Genomic DNA, 20,271 nt, shown 5'->3' with positions numbered 1-20,271 from the left:
CTCCTGCCCAACACTCCACCTGCTTTCCAAGAGACTATCCCACACCCACACTCCTTACAGCCATCAGGCCAGGGAAGCTGTTGACCTTGATCCCAACTACAGGAATCAGATTTTGCTGGGGAATTCCTGCCCTGCTCTGCACTCTGCAGAGAACTGACCCGGCTCCCTGCGCACTCCCTGCCCCCCACCCAAGGACTCCTGCACCGGCCTCCTTTTCGGTCTCTAACACAAGGGTTCCCACTGTCCCTACCCCTCCAGGTTGTGCTTTGAAAACACCTGGGGAACCTTCCAACCCATAAATTCTGACTTAATAATCCAGGATGCAGCCTGGATATCAGGATTTTTCAACATCCAGGGTTGATTCTTGTATTTGAACCGTGTGCGTCCAGCTATAGCGATCGAATGTCCCGCCTCTATAACTGGCAGCCTGGGGGAAAAAGAGGAGGGGTGGGGGAGGAAAGGAGGGAGGGAGGGAGGAAGGAAAGGAAGGAGGGAGTGAAGAAAAGAGGGAAGAAAGGAAGGAAAAGAAAAGAAAAGCGGAGTCAAGGGGGCCCCAAGGCGGGGCCCCAAGGAGGCTCCACCCAGTGCGAGGGCGGAGCCTCCCCCACCTCGGACTTGGCCTAGGGCAGACGGGGAGATAAACTCCCGAACCTCGCGCAGCCGGGATCCTGCGACGCGGCGCGGGTGTCAGACCACTGCTTGTCGACCGACCGCGAAGGCTGCGTGTCCCGGGTGAGTTCCCCAAGTCCAGACCCGGGGCCGGGCGAGACCTGCGCGAGGAGGTGGCGCTGCACCCCTCCGAGGCGCCGTGGCTCTGCGCCCAGCCAGCCACCCGCCGGCCGGCGGTAAAGCTGTGGCGGGGTGGCCTGAGGAAGGGGGGTGGGTGGCGTTGCGAGAGAGGGCGCGGGCCGGTGAGCCCCGGCCTTGAGGCTGGGAGTGAGCGGGCGAGAGCGCCCCGCAGCTCTCTGCTGCCCAGCGCGTCTACCACTCTCTCCCCACCCTGCCCAGTCCATCACAAAGCTCTCACCGGGGCAGCTTGCTGCGTCCTGGCGTGGGAGGCACAAGACATCTGTTTACATTGCATCAAGTTAGTTCAGCATTTTTTTTTTTCCAAAGTAAGCTCTACGCCCAACATGGGGCTTGAACTCACGACTCTGAGATCGAGAGTTGCTGCTTTCCCGACTGAGCCAGCCAGGTGCCCCAAATTATTTCAGCTTTTGAACTAAGTAGTCAGGCTCTTACACACCAAAGTGTGTAACCCGATTAAATTTAATGTGCTCTGTAACTTCCTAAGACAGAGTCTTTACACTAAAACGGAACCTTACATTTACTTTTGTTTGTAAGTATACTTACTGTCACCGTCTTTCCTTGCTATGGGCAGGGATCGTAATTTATATGCTAGCAGGAACACCAATCATAGCTCTAGCCAGTCCAGTCATTTTGCTGTTATGGTCCTGGCATTGTTCCCCCACATTATGGGCATTAGGAGTGGAGACAGAGGTGATATGTAACTTGGCAGGTGCTGAAATCCAGCCCAACTCCTCTTGCCCCACCCCCACCCTATACACCCTGGAAGAAGGAGCTGTGTGCAGGGCAATGAGAACCTTCCCCCTCACCACCAATTTGCTCAGAAATTTCATAAGGGATCTTAGGGGATAGTATTACACACCTTAACACTTTACCTGTATTAAGTTTTAACTTCCACAGCTCCCCGATTGGTGCATGCTGCAGAATCCCATTATTTAGAAGAGGAAACTGAGGCACAAAAGATAAAATATTTTAACTAAGTCTGCAGAAAAGTCAGTGGCAGATCCAGAATTCCAACCCAAACTTTAATCTCTACACCGCACTACCTGTGCAGATACTCAGCAGACACCCTAAACCCCAAATGAGAGAGACCTCAGGATGCCAAGCTATTGAGAACTTAATAAGCAGCTGCCCAGACAGTGATAAGTGGAAAGACCTTGCTCCAGGTCTTACATCATGCCAGCACTGAACAGTGGAATCTGAAGTTTAGGGCCTCTGGCATTAAGATCCTTTGCCCAGGTCAGTGGTGAAACTTCTAGCCACCATATGGTGTTGGAGCCCACTGAGGAGAGAAATAGAACTCTCTCTCTTTGGCTCCTGGGTGGCTCAGTGGGTTAATGCCTCTGCCTTCAGCTCAGGTCATGATCCCGGGGTCCTGGGATCGAGCCCCGCGTCAGGCTCTCTGCTCCACAGGGAGCCTGCTTCCTCCCCTCTCTCTCTCTGCCTGACTCTCTGCCTACTTGTGATATCTCTCTCTCTGTCAAATAAATAAAATCTTTAAAAAAAAAAAAAAAACTCTCTCCCTCTGGCATGGACTCTCATAGTGGTGTGCCTGAAAGGGGGCATGGATGAGTTGGTGTGGGTCCTCTCGTGGAAGGAGTGTTGACAGTGCCCAGCCTGCTGCCTGTGGAGGGTACCCAGGGTGTTCCATTACTGTGGGAAGGCGGACCCTCATCCTTGCAGGTCTGAAGACACATACCCCACAATTGAACTTAAAATGAGAGTCTGAAAATCACCACTTGCCCTTCAGGTCACCTTCCTTCCAAATTCTGCACCAACCCCCTCGTCTGTCCCCCCCCCCCATAAAGAAGTCTTTAAAAAAATAATACCAATACAAACCCCAAAGGAGGCAAAAGTAAAACCAGAAAGGTAGCAGTTACCACATAAACATTACAATATAGTTATGACTTTGAACATAAAAGCAGTCAGCGGGACTTGGGATTATTATGAAGAAAGGTTAACTGTGAGAAAGAATTAACTTTTCCTTCAGGTCAAATATTGGTGAGGTTATAGTTTCTGGTTAGGGAACATTCTGTCCTGTCCTACTCAGATATAGGCCCAGCTTGGTTCTGTGAATGAAAGTTGGCCAAGACACATTCCCTGTGTCTAAGTTCAGAGTCTGCTACCAAGATAGAAGCTTAAATAACACATCCCAGTTTCTTCTGCTATCTCAGAAAACATGAGCTCCATATAGTCCACACACTCAGAGGGAGTGGTCACGGATGGCTTTATGTGGGTCTCTCTTCCTTTACAGGTCTCATCCACAACATGGCTTCCAGCCTGAAGTCATCCAAGGAATTGGTCGTTTTCTTAGGAAAATCCATGATTGCTTTTCTGGAGTCTTTGATTTTCACCATCATCCCCAAACCACGGAAGAATGTTGCTGGTGAAATCGTGCTCATCACTGGAGCTGGGAGCGGACTGGGAAGGCTCTTGGCCCTCCGATTTGCCCGCCTTGGATCCGTGCTTGTTCTCTGGGATATCAACAAGGAGGGGAACGAGGAAACGTGCAGGATGGTCCGGGAAACTGGAGCCACGAGAGTTTATGCCTATACTTGCGACTGCAGCCAACGGGAAAACATATACAGAGTGGCCGAGCAGGTAGATCTTGTGTCTTGCTGTTCCCTGGGGGTAGTAAGCCCTGTACACGGATACACTCGCGTGCCTCTGTTTCTCTTCCCTTTGTCTTGCTCAGTGCAGCTTTGCCTGTCTCCAACTTCCCTTTAATTGAAAAAGTTTTGGGGAGTGAGAATTAGGATTTGTGAATTGTCATTGTATACCATACACATGAAACACCCCAGCTGTATTGTATCCTAATCCTATAAAGTGAGGTCCATGACTATCTCCGTTTCACAAATAAGAAAACCAAGGCTTAGGGAGGTAAGTAGCTCCCCTAAGGAACAGGTACTAAGTAGCAAAGATCCGGCTCAGCCTTGAGCCTGTTGACTCCATAGTACACACTTGGCCCTGCCAACCAGGTGGTACAGACTGTGTTACAGTATAGGAGGTAGAGGGTGGCCCTCTTCTTGAAGGAGAAAGGAGACATACAGATAATGAATAACCTCTCAGTGGTCCCAGAGCTAGCCCTTGACTAAGCCAGGGCTTGAACCCATATCCGGTCTGAGCTGAAACTCCCTATTTCTACCACACCACAGTGCCTTTCATTTGAATGTGTATCTCTCTTAAGTAATCATAAGAAAATCAGAATATTTCATTCATCCTAAAGATGCTTAACCACAGTTGCTCCTTTGGTGATGATACAACTGCACATTTAAAGAAGACTTTAAGGAAATCAAAACCCCAGTGGTAAGAGGTTTTTTGTTGTTATTGTTGTTCATCGAGGCAGGTACTTATTTGCTGCCTCTTTTCCCTCATAAGGTTTTTCTCTATACCCCCATTGGCATGAGTACTCCGCTCATCACTCTCCTGAGCCACCTTTTTGGCGGCCCCCAGAATTCCCCAATTTAGCGAGAAAGAAGGAACCAGACTGGCCTGCAAAGAGCAGCCCAGCCCCATTGGAAAGTTCTTACACAGCTTCTAGCCCCTACCTCAAATACCCTTGCTGTTTCCCACCTTACTTCCTAGTGGTAAGATTGGCAAGTCATTGGCAGGTGAGTGTGCAGCTTCTGTTGAAATTTGTCTTTAAATTCTATACATCTGTGACTACCATCTCCAGTCCCACGGAGCCCCATACAGTCTGGAGACCCCAACCTGACAAGCTGGTGCCTCCCTCAAAGTGCCAACCTCACAGATGAATGTCTGTGTGCTTACAGCGATGATCACCTGGCCTGTCCCCTCATGCTGACTGCAAACAACTTCTGTAGCCACTCTTAAGCAATCTTCGGTTCGTATTCACATACTGAAGACCATCCAAGCTAACTAATATTAGCAAGCTAATATGAGGCACTCTATAAATAACCACCTCTTCCCCATATCTGTGGCTTAGTTCTGACCAACATGCTTGGTTCAGAAATGGTACATATTACCAGTTCATTATTCAGCTTTTCTTACTTATGGGTCTTAAGAAGAGTTGATTAGGTGCTCTTCAGAATTCAGGGGAAGCAAACTACTCTCCACTCATAAACTGGCCATTTGCACTTCTTCCTCTGGAGAGAGGAAAGATACCAAAGAATTTTCTAAAAGTATTCCAGAGAGCAGTGATCATGATGAAAGGTTTCAGATTGGTATGACATTGTGTCATCTCCACAGACCCCAAGAACTTTGAAAGCTAGTGTCCTCAGATCATAGTTTGGCACTAAGTTCAGGAAGGTTTGGCACTAAGTTCAGAAAGGTTTGCTACTTGGCAACCAAGGTAAGCAATTATTTTAAACAATAAACAAAACAATAAACACATGAGAGTGGGGCTGTGTCATGGTTGTTTACCTTTGCTGAGGCATGTAGAAGTGTCCTGACTACATTTAATGACTGATCCCTTAGACAAGTCAAATCAGAATCAATTGACTGCATTGGTTCAACAGCGGCGGCGGGGAGGAGGGGGCTTATTTGTGACAGCTATGAGAATTCTTTAAGGTTTATTTTTGCTTCCTGATGTTCAAGGTCAAGTTTCAGGATCATTTCATCTTTTAAACCATGTCATCACTAGTAGAAACAGACCTTTCTTTATTGCCCACCACCACTAATGAGTACTGGTTGGGAAGTTCATATCAGCCATCTTGGACAGTTTAAAGTGAGATGCTGACTTGCACGATCTTCTGGCTTTTCCTTCTTTTCTTTTCTTTTTTTTTTTAAGATTTTATTTATATATTTATCAGAGAGAGCAGGGGAAAGCACAAGCAGGGAGAGTAGCAGGCAGAGGGAGAGGGAGAAACAGATTCCTGCTGAGCAGAGAGCCTCATGTAGGACTTGATCCAGGACCCTGAGATCATGATCTTAGCTGAAGGCAGACACTTAAATCAACTGGGCTATGCAGGTGCCCAATCTTCTGGCTTTTATTATAGTTGGGTTGTTTGTAGAGAAATCTCTACCAGCAGGCAGGCCCAGCTTATGTGGGAGTCTCACTAGACTTGTCATTCAGGGTTGAACACACTGTTGCCACATTCTTACAATGAGGAGAATAATGAATGCAAAAAAAAAAAAAAAAGAAGAAGAAAGAAAGAAAGAAAACTAGTCTGTTGCATTTTCCCTTAGCTGCTACCCTATGTCTCTTATAAAACAACACAGTGCAAACAAGCTTACTCTGATTGCATGGATGAGCATTTTATTGGGTTATCATTGGTCAGTAATACTTAAATATATGTCTCATACAATTAAACCTGATCCTTTTTTTTCCCCTAATGTGGCAGAGGCTGAATACTCGTGATGTCTTTCCAAGCTAATTTAAAGAGCAAAAGCAGACTTTGGAGCAAGATAATCCTTTAAAAAAAAGGGGGGGGGAGATAAACCTATATACAAAACAGATAAGGCAATAGGAAGAAAGATTATTCACATGAAAAATCTTATCACAAGTGCTTAGCCCAGTACATTTAAGGTATGATTCATAAAGATACAGTATTCATATGCTGCAAAGACACAAGCCACAGATAATGAAATCAGGTGCCATTTTGAAATTAAAGTCTGTTGTTAATTTTGTCAAGTATATGATAACATGCTTTATTCAGGTGAGAGGGGGCAGTGGACACACACATCTGTTTATTTCTCTGAGATGTCATTTCTGGCTTTGCCATCCCTGACTCTGAGCAAGGCTATGAGCTTCTGATGCTACTATCCTACTGGCTTCCAGTCCACAGCCCTGTCCAGCTTTTTTTTTTTTTTTTTTTTCCCATTTGAGTATAGTTGACACACAATGTTATATTAGCTTCAGGCATACATCGTGGTGATTTAACAGCTCTACGTGCTAGGGTATTCTCATCACAGGTGGAGCTGCTCTCTGCCATCACACAAGGGTACCGCTGACTATGTTCCTCTTGCTGTGATTTTATTCCTGTGATTTATTCATCCTGTAACCAGAAGCCTGTATCCAATTTTGCCTTAGGTAGGGCTAGTTGTTTCTAGCCTTGACTTTAGTTCAGCTTGAATTTGACTAAATATTTTACCCACTCTCCAAATAAAACTGATCTATTTCCAGTGCTTTTATCTGAAAATGCTACCATAAGGTGAGGTTTCCTTGGTCCTATTTATTTCATCCTCAGTTTTCCCTAGACTGGCTCAGAAATCCCTACCATGCCACACTCATTGCTGGGGCTCAGGCCTTCCAGAGCAGTGGATGAGGTGGTAGCTTCCACCTGGCTTCAGTAATACCTCCTGCTCTGTGCCAGAATGTGCCATCCATGTAGAGAGCTGTACACACACACACATAGGCACACACATGCATGCACACACACACACACACACACACACACACACAGCTAGCATTGTAAGGGGTACTGCTGTGAGCTTCCTGTTCAGCACAGGGCAACTGCAACCAGGGGTTCTCTCTGACTGGGGGGGCAGAGCGCCTGCTTAGGATACAAATTACAGGAATGGAATTCTAAGCACAGAAAGGAACAAAGGGATAGATACCACCATCTCATGGCACCAATCCTGAAAAATCCTGCACTCACTTCTGCCATAATAGCCAAGATTACAAGCTAAAGATTTACTATAAGTGAAAGGCTCCAAGGTCCCACGCAGAAATTATATTTCTTAAATACAAGTTATGGAGTACCTACTTTGGCCAGCATTACAGCAGCAAATGGGGCTTACTCTAATCCTCCCTTCACATATCTAAATACCTAGAAGCTGTGGTAGGGGGAAGAAAGCCAGCTAGTTGGTATAAGCAGGACAGACAGGTTCTGAGCTGTGGCGTATGCATAAAACCTGTTTAGAAATGTCATGCTTCCTCTGTGCCTTCCTACTCCGCCCCATCTCGGTGTGTGCTGGGTCTGGATTTATATAACATGACTGTAATGCCCTCCTCAGTGATTGAAATAACCTACTACTTACATGGAGCCTGAAAGAGGGACTAGAATGGCTCTAACTGCTCTGTTAAGGAAAGTAGCCCTGCAGTGTTGGAACCATCCTAGGAAGGGGGAAAGAACTGAGAAGAAAAGCATCAGATGTGGATCTCTGACGCACTGTACACTCAGCAGAGGAAATAAAGCATACTTTGCAGAGTACGTAACCTCCATCTGAGTTAACTAGGATAAGAAGCCTGTAAAACTATGGAAATTTAAGCTTCGATCATGTAAAGAATTACTCCATGGGTGGTGTGTTGCTCTTGTTATTCAATGCAGGTTAAAAAAGAAGTTGGCGATGTCTCCATCCTAATCAACAATGCCGGAGTCGTGACAGGCAAAAATTTCCTCGACTGCCCAGATGAGTTGATAGAAAAGGCTTTAGATGTGAATTTTAAAGCACATTTATGGGTAATTATTTTTTCTTCTCATAACAAATCTAAAGTTACTCTGAATTTAGAAGTACCTTCCTCTTGTTTTCTTACAATTTTATTCACCTCTAACTAAAGCACGGACTTCTCAATTTCAGATTTCTCCTGCTTGACCCCAATGCTCCCCCTCCCCCGCCTTGGATCCAACTTAACCTACACATGCGTGAGCCTTTGCTCGGAAATCCTGCAAAGACAACTGTCCTACGGTTTTACTGTCATTTAATGATTATATCAGGTTCTGTCCTAGGCACTTCCTGTATAATCCTTGAAATAGCTCAGTGAAATAAGGGATCAGAGGAGTTAAAAGATTTGCTCAAGGCTACACAGAAATGACATCACATAAACTTGACAAAGGTGACCTTTTAATTTCCCAAAACTGGAACCCTTTTGAAAGTGGAAAAGATAATAAAAAATAATAATGATGATGATTGAAAAGAGAAAGTGAAAGAGAACATTATTAATAAACAAGCATTAATCAGGTCTATTCTGGGCAAACCAAGATGTGCAGTCACCTCACTCAGTATCTGATCAAGGAAAAGAGAGTTTCTACCAGTAGCCTGGGTGACATTAAAGGGCACCGGACAGGTGCCGCGGACATTAAGGATCATAGCCCCTGACTTCTAATATGATGTGCCCCTTGCAGAATTTGGGTTTTCCTAGCTTTTGCTGAACCTAGTCTTGCCACACGTCCCCATCCACAGGCATGCCCCCCATTGCCTCTCTTTGCCCCACTGCCCTGGGTGGCTGTCTGCTGGGAGGGTGTATTTGCTGGAGACTTCTGAGCTCCCTCCACCCTCCTTACACCTCCCCAGCAGACTCCCCGCCCTGCCATCATCGGCAGCCTTCAAATGTTATTTGGACTTTGTCGGTTTCTGTCACTTCGTTTCACCACAAGTGTCCTGGCACTGGTGGTATTGTTGGTGTTCCTTTGGGAGCTACTGCAAGTGACTTCTGTGTTCTTGTCCCAAATATCCCTCTCCTTTGTTAGAATGAAGTTAGATTCTTGGGCCAGAATGAAAATAAAACCATCATCTCATTCATAGTCTCCACTTCTGTTGCGTTCTTTTTCTTCCTGGGTCTCTTCTTTCCCTGCTTTCTCTCTCTTCCTCTAATTGTCCCCAGAGTCCTGGTGTCCCTGAGTCATTCTCACTCTGGACACTCTTTCTAGGCAAGTCTGCATACGTTCTTTGAGCCCTGCATGGAGTAGGCACTTAATTGCTAGTGGGTCAGAGGGCTCCTGGTGGCCATGCTGCCAAGGGATGCGTCCCCAGGGAGAAGTAAAGAGACTCACCTCGGACCATCAGAACTCAGGGAGCTTTTCATTATGCTTTGCTGTGGGCTGGCTTTGATTTTCCGCCTCTAAGTGTTAGTTATCACGTGGAAAGTCATTGTGATGCACGCAAAGGTCATTTGACTTCTATAAGAGATCCCTTTTCTCGTATTTACTCATATAATTCAAGTGTGAAAATAAATATGAAATAGAAATTCATTGAAATATGCAAGTATTCCTGTCTAATGAGTTATTTCTGTATTGTAGAACATATCTTCTGTCAAAGCTCGTTTCTCTCTCCTTTACCTTCTTTTTCCCACAGGTCCCACATCAAAGGTGAAGGTGCTCTATATTACTGAGACACAGCACACACCCATTCTTTCTAACATATCCTCTCTGCTGACATGGAATCGAAATTAGAAACCATTATTCAAAGAAGTAGAGACGAACTTCAAAACAAAGTGATTTTTTAAACCAAAGCCAATAGTGGCATGTCCTGTGCACAATGTTCAGAAAAATTTGAAATCCAAATATGATCCAAGAGGTGAAAAAAGGCAATATAAATCTAATTATCATATCTCCAGTACTCTCACTGGTGTGTGGGTTGTGCCTGCCACAGTTAAGATTCTCCCATACTTCTTGAATTATTGTCAGAATATTGTTTTTTAAAGTCACATATACATGAAATATAAGTCTAAATAAGTTGTTTTGAACAATATTGGAACTGCCGTCATTAAATACTGATTTGCCAGGTTGAACAAACTAAGAGGCTTGCTTGCCAGAGGTTTACGTTTTTATACCCCAGTGCCTTCAGGTAGTTTGATGAGCTTAAAAGACTCTTTTCATCACAACGATCATATAAACATCTGAAAAAAGTGTAAAATGTTAACAGTTCTTTCTTGCTCTTCTTAGACTTATAAATCCTTTCTTCCTGCTATGATCGCTAATGAGCATGGACATTTGGTTTGCATTTCAAGTTCAGCTGGATTAGTTGGAGTAAATAAACTGGCAGGTAAGAGAAATGTATTATTTAGCAGTTGCAAAAAGTTTTATAACTTTATCTTACTTAGCTCTGAACAATCAACACTGATTTGATGTACCAATGATAAAGGGTTATAAATTAAGAAACATATTCAATAAGGTAAGTGGTTGAGAACATGGTACAGCAGAACTGCCTATCAGATTTGCTTACATGCAGTTGAACTATGCACTTTAGAATGATTAAGTAAGCGCAATCTCCTGGGCTTTAAAAAAACAGAGAGGGGCCTGGGTGGTTCAGTCGGTTAAGGGTTTGCCTTCTGCTCAGATTGTGATTCCAGAGTCCTGGGATCCAGTCCTGCATCAGGCTCCCTGCTCCCTGCTCAGCCAGGAGTCACCTTCTCCCTCTGCCTCTCCCCACTGGCTTATGTACTCTCCCTCTCTCTTTCTCTAGCTCTCTGTCAAATAAATAAACAAACAAACAAATAAAAGTTAAAGAGGAAAAGAGAGACCTTACTGATAAATTCTTTTTATGCAAGTGATTAGCATAGTCACTATCTGGGGACCCCTGGCCCTGTTAATGGGATGGTAAAGAGAAGCACTCTGGCTTCTGAAATTTTCATTAAGTGGTCTCCTTCTGCTGGGCATGTGAAGAAAGTTTCTCCAGTCCAAGAAATCTAAAATTAACCTCTCTGCTCTCCCACTGGTTGCAGACTCACAGCTCAAGATGGTAAGCACAGTTCAGCTCCATTATGGGAATAGAGTTCCCAGAACCATCAGTCACCCCAAATGTTATGCATCTGTACACATCTCCCCATAAGTGGGCCTCCCCTTCCTCCATCCTTCTTAGAGTTCACTAGGTTTTATTGTGACCTTGTGGGTCTCTGAACTCCTGCTGGTCTATTTGTAGTTCCTATGAATCCTTTTCCTGGCACAGTATCTTTGTCTTAGGATACAAGACTCTCCCACGCCCTGCTCACCCTAGAAGCATGTGTAAGACTTTTGTAATTCCCATGGTGTGGGTCTTGGCTCCCTGCTTCATAATCAGTGGGAGTGCTACGTAGAATGCAGATTGCCTGAGTCCGGGTTGTTTCTGCTCATCTGAATTTCAGAGATGCAAGGGCTCAATGAGCTGCATTCATGCCCCACGACTCAGGTGATCCTAGAAGCTGCTCGGGACTCCCCTCTCCCCTTCCCTGCCTCTACTGTCTAACCCGCCGCAGTCTAGGAACGTGACTCTTGTCGGTTGTAGTGGCTGCCTTCCCCCAGAGGAAGGATGGCTCATTTGCCTCTTCTGACTTTGTGAGGAAAAGGAGAGTCAGAGTCCACCTAAATGCCAGTTCTTCTCCAAGTGTTCTGTGAGTTCAAGATTCAGGTGTTCACTTGGCGTGAGTATGACTGCAGACAGAAAACTCAAAACTGACATTGATGCCACCTCCCACTCCCGCTGCATTCTCAAGATGGGTAAGAAGTAGACGTTGACGTTTGCCAGTCTGTTTTTCTCCAGCAAAGGGAAAGTTAGAGGTTTAGTTAGAATATACTTAGAATACTTAGAAGAAAATTTGATCTGAGTATCATGACCCATGGTGATCTCTCTTGCCTGGACTCCTACATCCATTATTATTTCATTTCTTCTTCTGTGTGTCTCCCTGCCCTGATGCTCTTGAAACTCTTTGGGTCAGGGACTGGGCACACATGTCATGCTCCACAGAACAGTTCACCCAGTGTCTGACCTCTCGTCAGTGGGAAGTAAAGTCTAGCAGGGTGACCCGCAGGGGGCTCCCCGAAGCCCTGCGTCTCCCGGAGGGCACTTGGTCCTTGTCAACAGACCTGTAGGTGACGCTGCTCCTCCCCACGCATTCCTTACTTCCTCCGGTGGGCCAGACCAAGATCATACAAAATAAGAACTCTGACATGGCTGTCCTATTCTCCGTGTGTATTCGTGTTTATGAGGAAAGCTTAATGTAATGCCGCTTAAAAACACTGGAATATACATTGGCATTATTTGCCTTTTTCAGATTACTGTGCAAGTAAATTTGCAGCCTTTGGATTTGCTGAATCTGTATTTATGGAAACAATAGTCCAGAAACTAAAGGGGATCAAAACCACTATTGTGTGCCCATTTTTTATAAAAACTGGAATGTTTGAAGGTTGTTCTACTGCGTAAGTATGTCCTTTGATTTCAAAGAAATGACATTTTTAAAAATGATTGACTATCTATTTTATATTGTTCTATTCATTAATGTTGTTTTAAAAAGGTATTTTGTAGGATTCAGCCTAATTTATAAGTGATTTCAGAATTGTTTCTTTCTTCAAATGTGTTTGTGATTAAGAGTTTATTAATGGTTTGGGATGGTTTAATTGGATGGTTTATGAAGGCCGGGTCCAGCTCACCCCACGACATAGCCAGATCTGCTAACCAACCCCAGCGTTCCTGGCCATAGTTTCTTTCTGCCACCAAACTCCATTCTGCACTCTTCCCTGACTGATTCCACAGCAAGACTGAAAATCATGGGGTTGGGGGGCACAGATTCCTAATTCTGCATCTTGTGGAGATGTCAGGAAGTTGTTTAATATGGTTTCATGCAGATACGTATATTGTATCATCAGTGTGTTAATTAGAGCATCATTTGCCATTTTAAAGTTAAGTTGTCACTAGCATGTTGATAATAAAGGAGTAAAGAGAGAAATCTATCAGATCTGGAAGGGAAAGAAGTAAATAAGTGCTAATGTTTGCAGCCTTTTTTATCCCTAATTTATAAGATTTTTTTTAGTAATTTATAATTTTTTTTTCTTAACTCCTTAGCCGTCCTTTCCTGTTACCCCTTCTGGAACCAGAGTATGTAGCTGACAAGATAGTAGATGGCATCCTGACAGACAAAGTATACTTAAATGTGCCAAAGTTTATATCCTTCGTGTTGTTCTTAAAAAGGTAACCATATCAGCTTCCTATTACTTCTCTAACGAGCCAGTCAACAACTCATTCTCCTACCAGGAGGAGCCACTTTAAAAATATCTGTTAAATGAATGCCCTTGGATCCCTTCCTTGTGCCTGTCTGCCAACATGACCTCAAATTCGCAGAGCCTAGAAGATGGAATTGGATCCTGCCAGCCACCTTAGTATTGCCTGATTGTCAGAGAGAAGTGCATTTACTGAATGACCTGTGGACAGATTGAAGTCTTTTTTTTATCCTTTTTTTTTTTTTCTTTTTAAGGATAGATGGTCTTCTTGTGGGTATTACAGAGTAATTGCATTGGAACAGATATTGTGTCCACACTTCCTTGAGTACAGATCCCCAGAATCAAGGGCAGACAGTAAGCCAAACATTTCAGGAAGTTATAGTATGGGTATAATTGGCAATAAAGGATAAACTTGAAGTATAAGAGGGTTAAAAGCATTGGAGGCAGGGACTAAAAAGATAACCACCTCTTGAAAACACCCAAGGGCATATTTGCTTACCCTTTCTAGTCCCATTTGGATTCACATTCTAATTATACAGCACCCCCCACCCCATCAAAGTTTCTGCTTTGCAAGGAAACACATTCCGTGATTGAACCACTTTCCTCCATGGCACTGAAATCTATCTCGTTTTAACGTTCACTGACTCTAGCTTTGCCCTTAGCGTTATGACTAATTCCATCCCTCTTGACAGCAGTTCTTGAGTTATTTGAACATAGTATGGCTGGCAGCCACTGTCCTTCTTACATAAGGAAATGCCTTTTTCTTTCCTGTTAATTGTATCTACTTTGCACAACGCACCAAAATCATTCCTATGTCCTTTCACGGACCAGGTTTCACCTAGCACAAGAGAGATAGAGCCAACAGGCTCTGGGAGGCGGGGCAAAGGACTTTGGACAAGCACTTTGAAATCTGGGATTATGACCCTGCAGCTTACTAAATTTGTGACTCTGAGCATGCCCTTTATTCTCCCAGCCAGTTTCTTGTTTACGATTTAGAAGTCAATGCTTGTTCGAGCTTGTAGATTAGTGAGCGTCACGCAATTTTTAGGACAGTGTGGGCGTTCACAGGAGAGTGGCTATCTGTTGCTTAATCGATAGAAGTATGTGGTATAGTAATGCCAAGTGTAAAGAACAGAGGACTTAGTTTTTCTAATGTTTTTGAATAATCGTAGAGGTTATATTTACTTTTATAAGATATGAAAGATCTACATAGTTCCTGAGAAGTACTTGGAAACAAGAAGTTCAGTAAAGGGGATGACATCACACATTCCCTCAAATATTCACTCAGTAAGCATTAAAGAGTGCCTAATGTGTGCCACAAACTGCTGATCATCCTAGGACCCAGGGTTATGGCAAAGAAGGAGAGAGAAAAGAGTCCTTGCCTTCACTGAAATTTTCTTCTTATGGGGTGGGTGGCAGGGAACAGACAAAAAAGTTAAGTAAAAGAAAAGGCATGCTGGGTAGTCATAAGTTCTAGGAAGAAACAAGAAAGCCTAGAGAGCCCGCAGATGGACAGTGAGCTCAGTGTCCTTTCCTTTCCTCTACTCTGAGGACAGGTCTTAGGTTTAATGTGCCTCCCCTTGCTCTGCATTGTGACTGTAGAGGGGTGGGGTCTGTGCTGTCTTGGGAACGGTGAGTGGGCATGAAGATGAGCAGTCCTAGTTAGGTCTTGCCAAAGGTCCTGGGACCTATCTAATCCCAAAGGAGTGCCAGAAACAAAAACTGAGGACTTCATTTGATTCCAGAAGAAACAGCCTCAAGAGTTAAGTAATGGACCTGGGATGGTTTGTAAGTGACAAAGCTAGGATTCAAGCCAGGCTTATCCAACTCCACAAGGCTTCACTGCTTCCTGTCAATCATGATGTAGTGCAGTGAAGCTTTGGAAACCGATGTGAGAAGTGAGTAGAGTAAACGTAAATAAAGCCAGAAGAGTTATAAAGGCCCTGAGCCAGTTCCCCCCATATAGTGGACAAGCCCCAAGTGATCCTAAATCACGCACACTGATGTGTGCACATGCCAGTGACTCCCATCTGCAGCAAGTCAGTGACCCTGCATCTCGGCCAAGTTGGTCGAGGCGCTTCCATGATAGTAACCAAGAAAACTTCTCTTGTGTTCTCTTTAGTATCTTGCCTGTCAAGATGGCAGTGCTTACGGCTGACTATATGGGCGCTTTTAATGTGATGGACAGCTTTGTTGGCAAGAACAAGAAAAACTAAAGACCAACTCAATGGCTGATACCCGGCATTCCATAATCCTGTTTCAAGAGAAGCATTTTTGTCCAACAGTGTATCTGGAAACTACAAGTACCATTCTTTCTCTGCTCTCTGGACTATTTTCAACCAATACCTTTGAAAATAATGTTCCTATCTGCTTTCTGGTTGTTGTTGTTGTTGTTGTTTTAGTTAAAAAAAGGAAGAGCCTATTTTTGTCATTTCTGCTTGCAACTGATTTGTTAAGAAAATGAATCCTGTCTCTCATGAACTGCCCTTCACTTTGGTCATTGGGGATGAGGCCCAAGCAGAAGAGGTGGCTTTGCTTAAACCTGCAGCAGGGTACAGTGAGGAGTGAAGAGAGTGGATGAGTACTTTGCTTGAATGCCCTCTAAACAGAGGACACAGAGTTCAGGGTTCCCTGTCACCTTGAGTCCCGTGTCCTTCTTTCCAAAGCCAGCCATACAAATGCTTTATTCTACATGTCCCAGGTACTCAGACTACATACCAGTCCCACTCAGGGTATTTCAGGGGCCACTGTGTCCTGCACATTCCCTGAATGAACTTAGTAGACAGTGATTTTCGACCAAATTCTGTGTAGGAGCATTTTTTTTTTCCCTAGAAGAGATTAAAGAATGGTTGCTTCTTATTCGGAAAATGACGTTCCACTGAGTTAGATGAACTGCTGCCTAGTGGACTGGAAAACATATTCATGTGATTAATTTCAAATGTTTAATTTAGTATTTCAGAGTGGGAATCGTGTTATATTTTTCCACAGAATGGACAGGTCTATGAATTGGCATTCATCTGTGATGCCTTCATTTCAGATCTATTGTATGCTTACAGTTTAATGAACTGGCCAACTGGAGATTGGAGATTAACTATAAAAGGAAGATTAAGAAAAATATGTTAATTACCATATCCCTGAAACTCCTCCCCAGGCTGGGAGGGGCATCTGCCTTGCGAGAAAAACAGGAGCCTTTGTCTCTCACCTTCTTTTGTTTGGGGAGCAGAAAACGATGAGAAGTACCTCAGAAGACTCTGTGAGAGTCAAAAGAAACAAGTCATGAATATCTTGGGGGTAAGATGCTCTTAGAAAGGCAGTGGCCTCAGGGAATGTAGAATCTGGAATCCACTGTGGACTGATTTATCTTGAGCTGCCTGAGTGATTCTGACAACTCTGCCCCTATATTTCTTGTCTGTGCAGAAAGCCTCCAAAAAGCGGGGGGGACAACAACTTGTTTTATAATTATAAACGTAATAGCTGAGGTTTTATTGTGCCTGGCACAAATCTATGCCCCTTACACATATTAGTTCTCTAAACAAGCATATCACACCATTACTCGAAGAATAATAAAGGTATTTGGTGTATGCTGAAGAATAAAAGGCATTTTATTTCACAAAAGTGACATCCTACTCAACTGCAGACGTGTACCAAGCAGCTCAAAAGGCCCTCTTAGCCTAACCAGCTAATGTTCCAAATCCTCGGTTAACAAGGTTAATTAAGAGAGAGGCACAATATTGCTCCCCTATTACAATTCCAAAAGCGTACATTCCAGGGGCCTGTCTATTTAGCTGAAGAATAAAGAAGAGACTCGAGGGATTTCCAAGAACAAAGGTCTGGGGCACAGTGGGCAGCCACCACGTCGTCACAACATTAACAGCAATTTTTTCTAATTGGAGTGCATCTTGGCTGAACTGCTACAAAGGCCTGAAATTCAATTGTGGTTTTACAGTACCCATGAAATTGTCTAAACAAATTTGGATTTACTTGAAGAGCTTCTATGAGAAGAGACCACATGTAAATTACAGCGTTCTAGAGGGTAATCTACAACAAGGTGACTTCATCCAAGGGGAGCAAGTGCTCTCCGCATTGGTTTCCCAGCAGTTTCCACTTGAAGTTTTGCCCTAATGAAGCCATGATCAAGAGCCTGATGCCTAAGCAAGTCTTGAGACATGGAAGCCTCAAAGATCATCCAGAATGACATGATTTGGCATCAGGAGTCAGCTGCTGCTCAAGAACTGAGAAGAATTCTTGACATTAGAAGGAGCTTGGCTGGATACAAATGTGCAACCATGCCCTTGTTCTGTTCCTTTGGGTTTTACACTGTGATGCAGTATTAGACCACAACAAAGTACTGCGGGCTGGGGAGCTGAGACAACAACAAGTTATTGCCTTACAGCTTTGGAGCCTGGAAGTCCAAAATCAAGGTGTCAGGTGATTTGTTTCTGTGAGAACTCTCCCCCTGGCTTGCGGAGAACATCCTTCTGTGTCCTCACACAGCCCTTCGTTTGTGTGTGGGTGCAGAGAGGGAGATCTCCCTCTTCCTCTTCCTGTAAGGCCGCTAATCCCATCATGAGGGCCCCACTCCCATGACCGGATCTATCCTTAATTATCTCCCGAAGCCTCATCTCCAAACACCACCACACTGCGGGTTTAGGGCTTCACTATATGAATTTGGGGAGATATAAACAGTCCATGATAGAAAAGGAAATCCAGGCTATACATGATCTTTACACTCCTCAGTGTTCTAAGACTGAGGTAGTCATGATTTGTCAAATGAAGTCATTTAGAATCTTAGAGGTAGAGTGACTCAGATGTTTGGAAATAAACAAAAACAAAAAACCCAAATAGCAACCTCCAAGAGTTAGCACTTGAGAGAAACATGACCAAGAATTTGGGCCAGCAAACAAGAGCTGACATGAGGCAAAATGTCCCATGCAGAACTATTTCGTGAAGAGCTCTTACGGCGGTCTGCACCTTCATTTCTGGGATAGTGGCCTGTTTGGGATTTATTCAAACATCCCAGCTCACTTCCCTCCCAAGCTACTGAACAGTTTCCTTCTGCTATGAACATGCCACAGCTGAGCCACTGAGATTGCCATTCGTGGCCTGGATTCCTTTTTTTTTTTTTTTTTTTTCCCTCATAAGTTTGCTATCAACTTGGAGACCAAACCAGTAACAAGTGCACCAGTCACTGGTGCTCAGCCCTTGGGGAGTCTGCTTCTAAGATGGTAATGTGAGTGTCCTTGCACCTGGAACCCCTTCCTCTGGACCAGTACTAAGTAAAGCAGTGATGGCAGAGGTAAGGTCCCTCAGCTCCGTGTCCTCAGTTCCTGCTGCAGGGCTTGAGCTTCATTGGTTGGCCTCACATTGTCTTCCTCCTAGCAGTTTCCAAAGGCTAGCCTTGATCTCCCATGGGGCCTCAACTCAGAGCCAGGCAGATGTTTCCCCCTTCGCTCCTTCTCTTCCCCCTGGTGGCCTTTCTGTGCTTCCTTCTTCTCAAGTCCACCACAACCCATCCCATCGCCCACTCTTTCCCAAGGGTAACTTCTCTTGCCTCACCAAGAAAATGGAAGTTGATAAGGACAAACTCCTTCAGCAACCCAAACTGATATCTTCACAGGCACTTCCTTCTGACTTCACCTCCCTGCTCTGGTTGACCCTGTGGCTTGCACTTTCCTTCCAGTACTTTCCAGGGCTTTTCCCCCACACCTCAGTATCTCCACCTCCAAGCTGTTCCCTGCATCCTGTCAGTGTACTAAACACTGTGTGAAGCTGAAAACTAGCAAAAATAAATTAACTTTACAAAAACCTCCATCCCACTCCATCCCAGCAAATCTCTCTTCATTGGTAACATCATCTAAAATACAGCCTAGAGGAATTTGTCCATCTCCTCTCCTCACATTGGTTCCTAAGCCACCCTGCTTCCACCTCCAATGGGTCACAGCGATTTCTCTGAAAAACGGGGATTTCACTCCACATCTTATTTACTTCTTAGGACTGATATTAACCTCTCTGCCCTTGTTCTTGGTATCATCTGCCTACGGGCCTGTTCTGCTGTCCCCTCCTCAAATTATTAATGTTTGTCAGGTTTTTGTCCTTGGATTCCTCAATGTGTAGATCATGCCCCACCCCGAGGACTTCTAACCATGTCCACTGTTCCTCCTTCTGGGCTCTGTCCATTATTATCAGCAAGATGGCCACCATCATGGCTGCTTTCCAGGCAGCAGATGTAGGAAGGGACAAAGACTAAAGAAATAAAGGCATCAATTTGTCTTTTAAGAATATTTCTAAAAGCAGCCACACAACATTCTTCAAACATTTGGGCCAGCTGCTAGTGAGACTGGGGATTGTAGTTTTTCCTACAGTAGCCATGACTCCATCTAATAACTAGAAGAGTGGGAAAAAGGGCATTCAATTCATCTTGGTCACAGACTCTCCCAAGTCACAGCTGGGGATTCAAATAAGTTTAGCTATGCAACTTGGGTCAAGTGAGGTGAACTTTCTGAAACCCTTTTCCCATTCTGCCAATGACTGTAATTCCTCATATGATTGTTGTAGGGATTGAGGTGACAATTATAAAATGCCTAATGTAAGGTTGGTTATATACTCAATAAACACCTGTCTCTACTTATGTCCCCTAACTAAATTCTGACCTTGAACTTCCATTTTGTGACAATGTGTGTGGTACTACTTGAAATCTCTTTATCTTACAATTATATTGACACTTTCTAACCTGTATATGAAAGGTATTTTAGTATTTCACGGTGAGGTGTGGAATTATTACCTCTGGATGAACATTTGTGAAGGTTACAGCATTGAGAAACAAGTCCACTGGAAGGCTGAGGTCTAATCAGAAGCTAATAGAAAGCTCCCT

The 20,271-nt window shown here is 44.2% G+C and overlaps 1 protein-coding gene across 1 annotated transcript; it reads left to right on the top strand.

Moving 5' to 3' along the window:
• Positions 1 to 645: 645 nt before the first annotated feature.
• Positions 646 to 20,043, top strand: SDR16C5 (short chain dehydrogenase/reductase family 16C member 5). The gene is made up of 7 exons (XM_032316494.1): positions 646 to 732; positions 3,062 to 3,408; positions 8,040 to 8,171; positions 10,374 to 10,473; positions 12,458 to 12,602; positions 13,246 to 13,371; positions 15,523 to 20,043. Exons 2-7 carry the CDS (start codon positions 3,076 to 3,078, stop codon positions 15,614 to 15,616), a joined length of 930 nt encoding a protein of 309 aa, XP_032172385.1. The 5' UTR covers positions 646 to 732; positions 3,062 to 3,075; the 3' UTR covers positions 15,617 to 20,043.
• The last annotated feature ends 228 nt before the right edge of the window (positions 20,044 to 20,271 follow it).

Source organism: Mustela erminea, chromosome 16 (genome assembly GCF_009829155.1).
Source record: "Mustela erminea isolate mMusErm1 chromosome 16, mMusErm1.Pri, whole genome shotgun sequence".
Lineage (NCBI taxonomy): Eukaryota > Metazoa > Chordata > Mammalia > Carnivora > Mustelidae > Mustela > Mustela erminea.
The sequence above is the reverse complement of the archived record's forward strand: the minus strand, read 5'-3'. Positions and strand labels throughout refer to the sequence as shown.

What these genes read in the sequence shown, in the direction of transcription:
- SDR16C5 (XM_032316494.1), top strand. Translation starts at nt 3,076, where the DNA reads ATGGCTTCCAGCCTGAAGTCATCCAAGGAATTGGTCGTTTTCTTAGGA. An exon ending in TATACAGAGTGGCCGAGCAG is followed by an intron (nt 3,409 to 8,039) that starts GTAGATCTTGTG and finishes TATTCAATGCAG; the next exon opens with GTTAAAAAAGAAGTTGGCGA. An exon ending in TTCGTGTTGTTCTTAAAAAG is followed by an intron (nt 13,372 to 15,522) that starts GTAACCATATCA and finishes TGTTCTCTTTAG; the next exon opens with TATCTTGCCTGTCAAGATGG.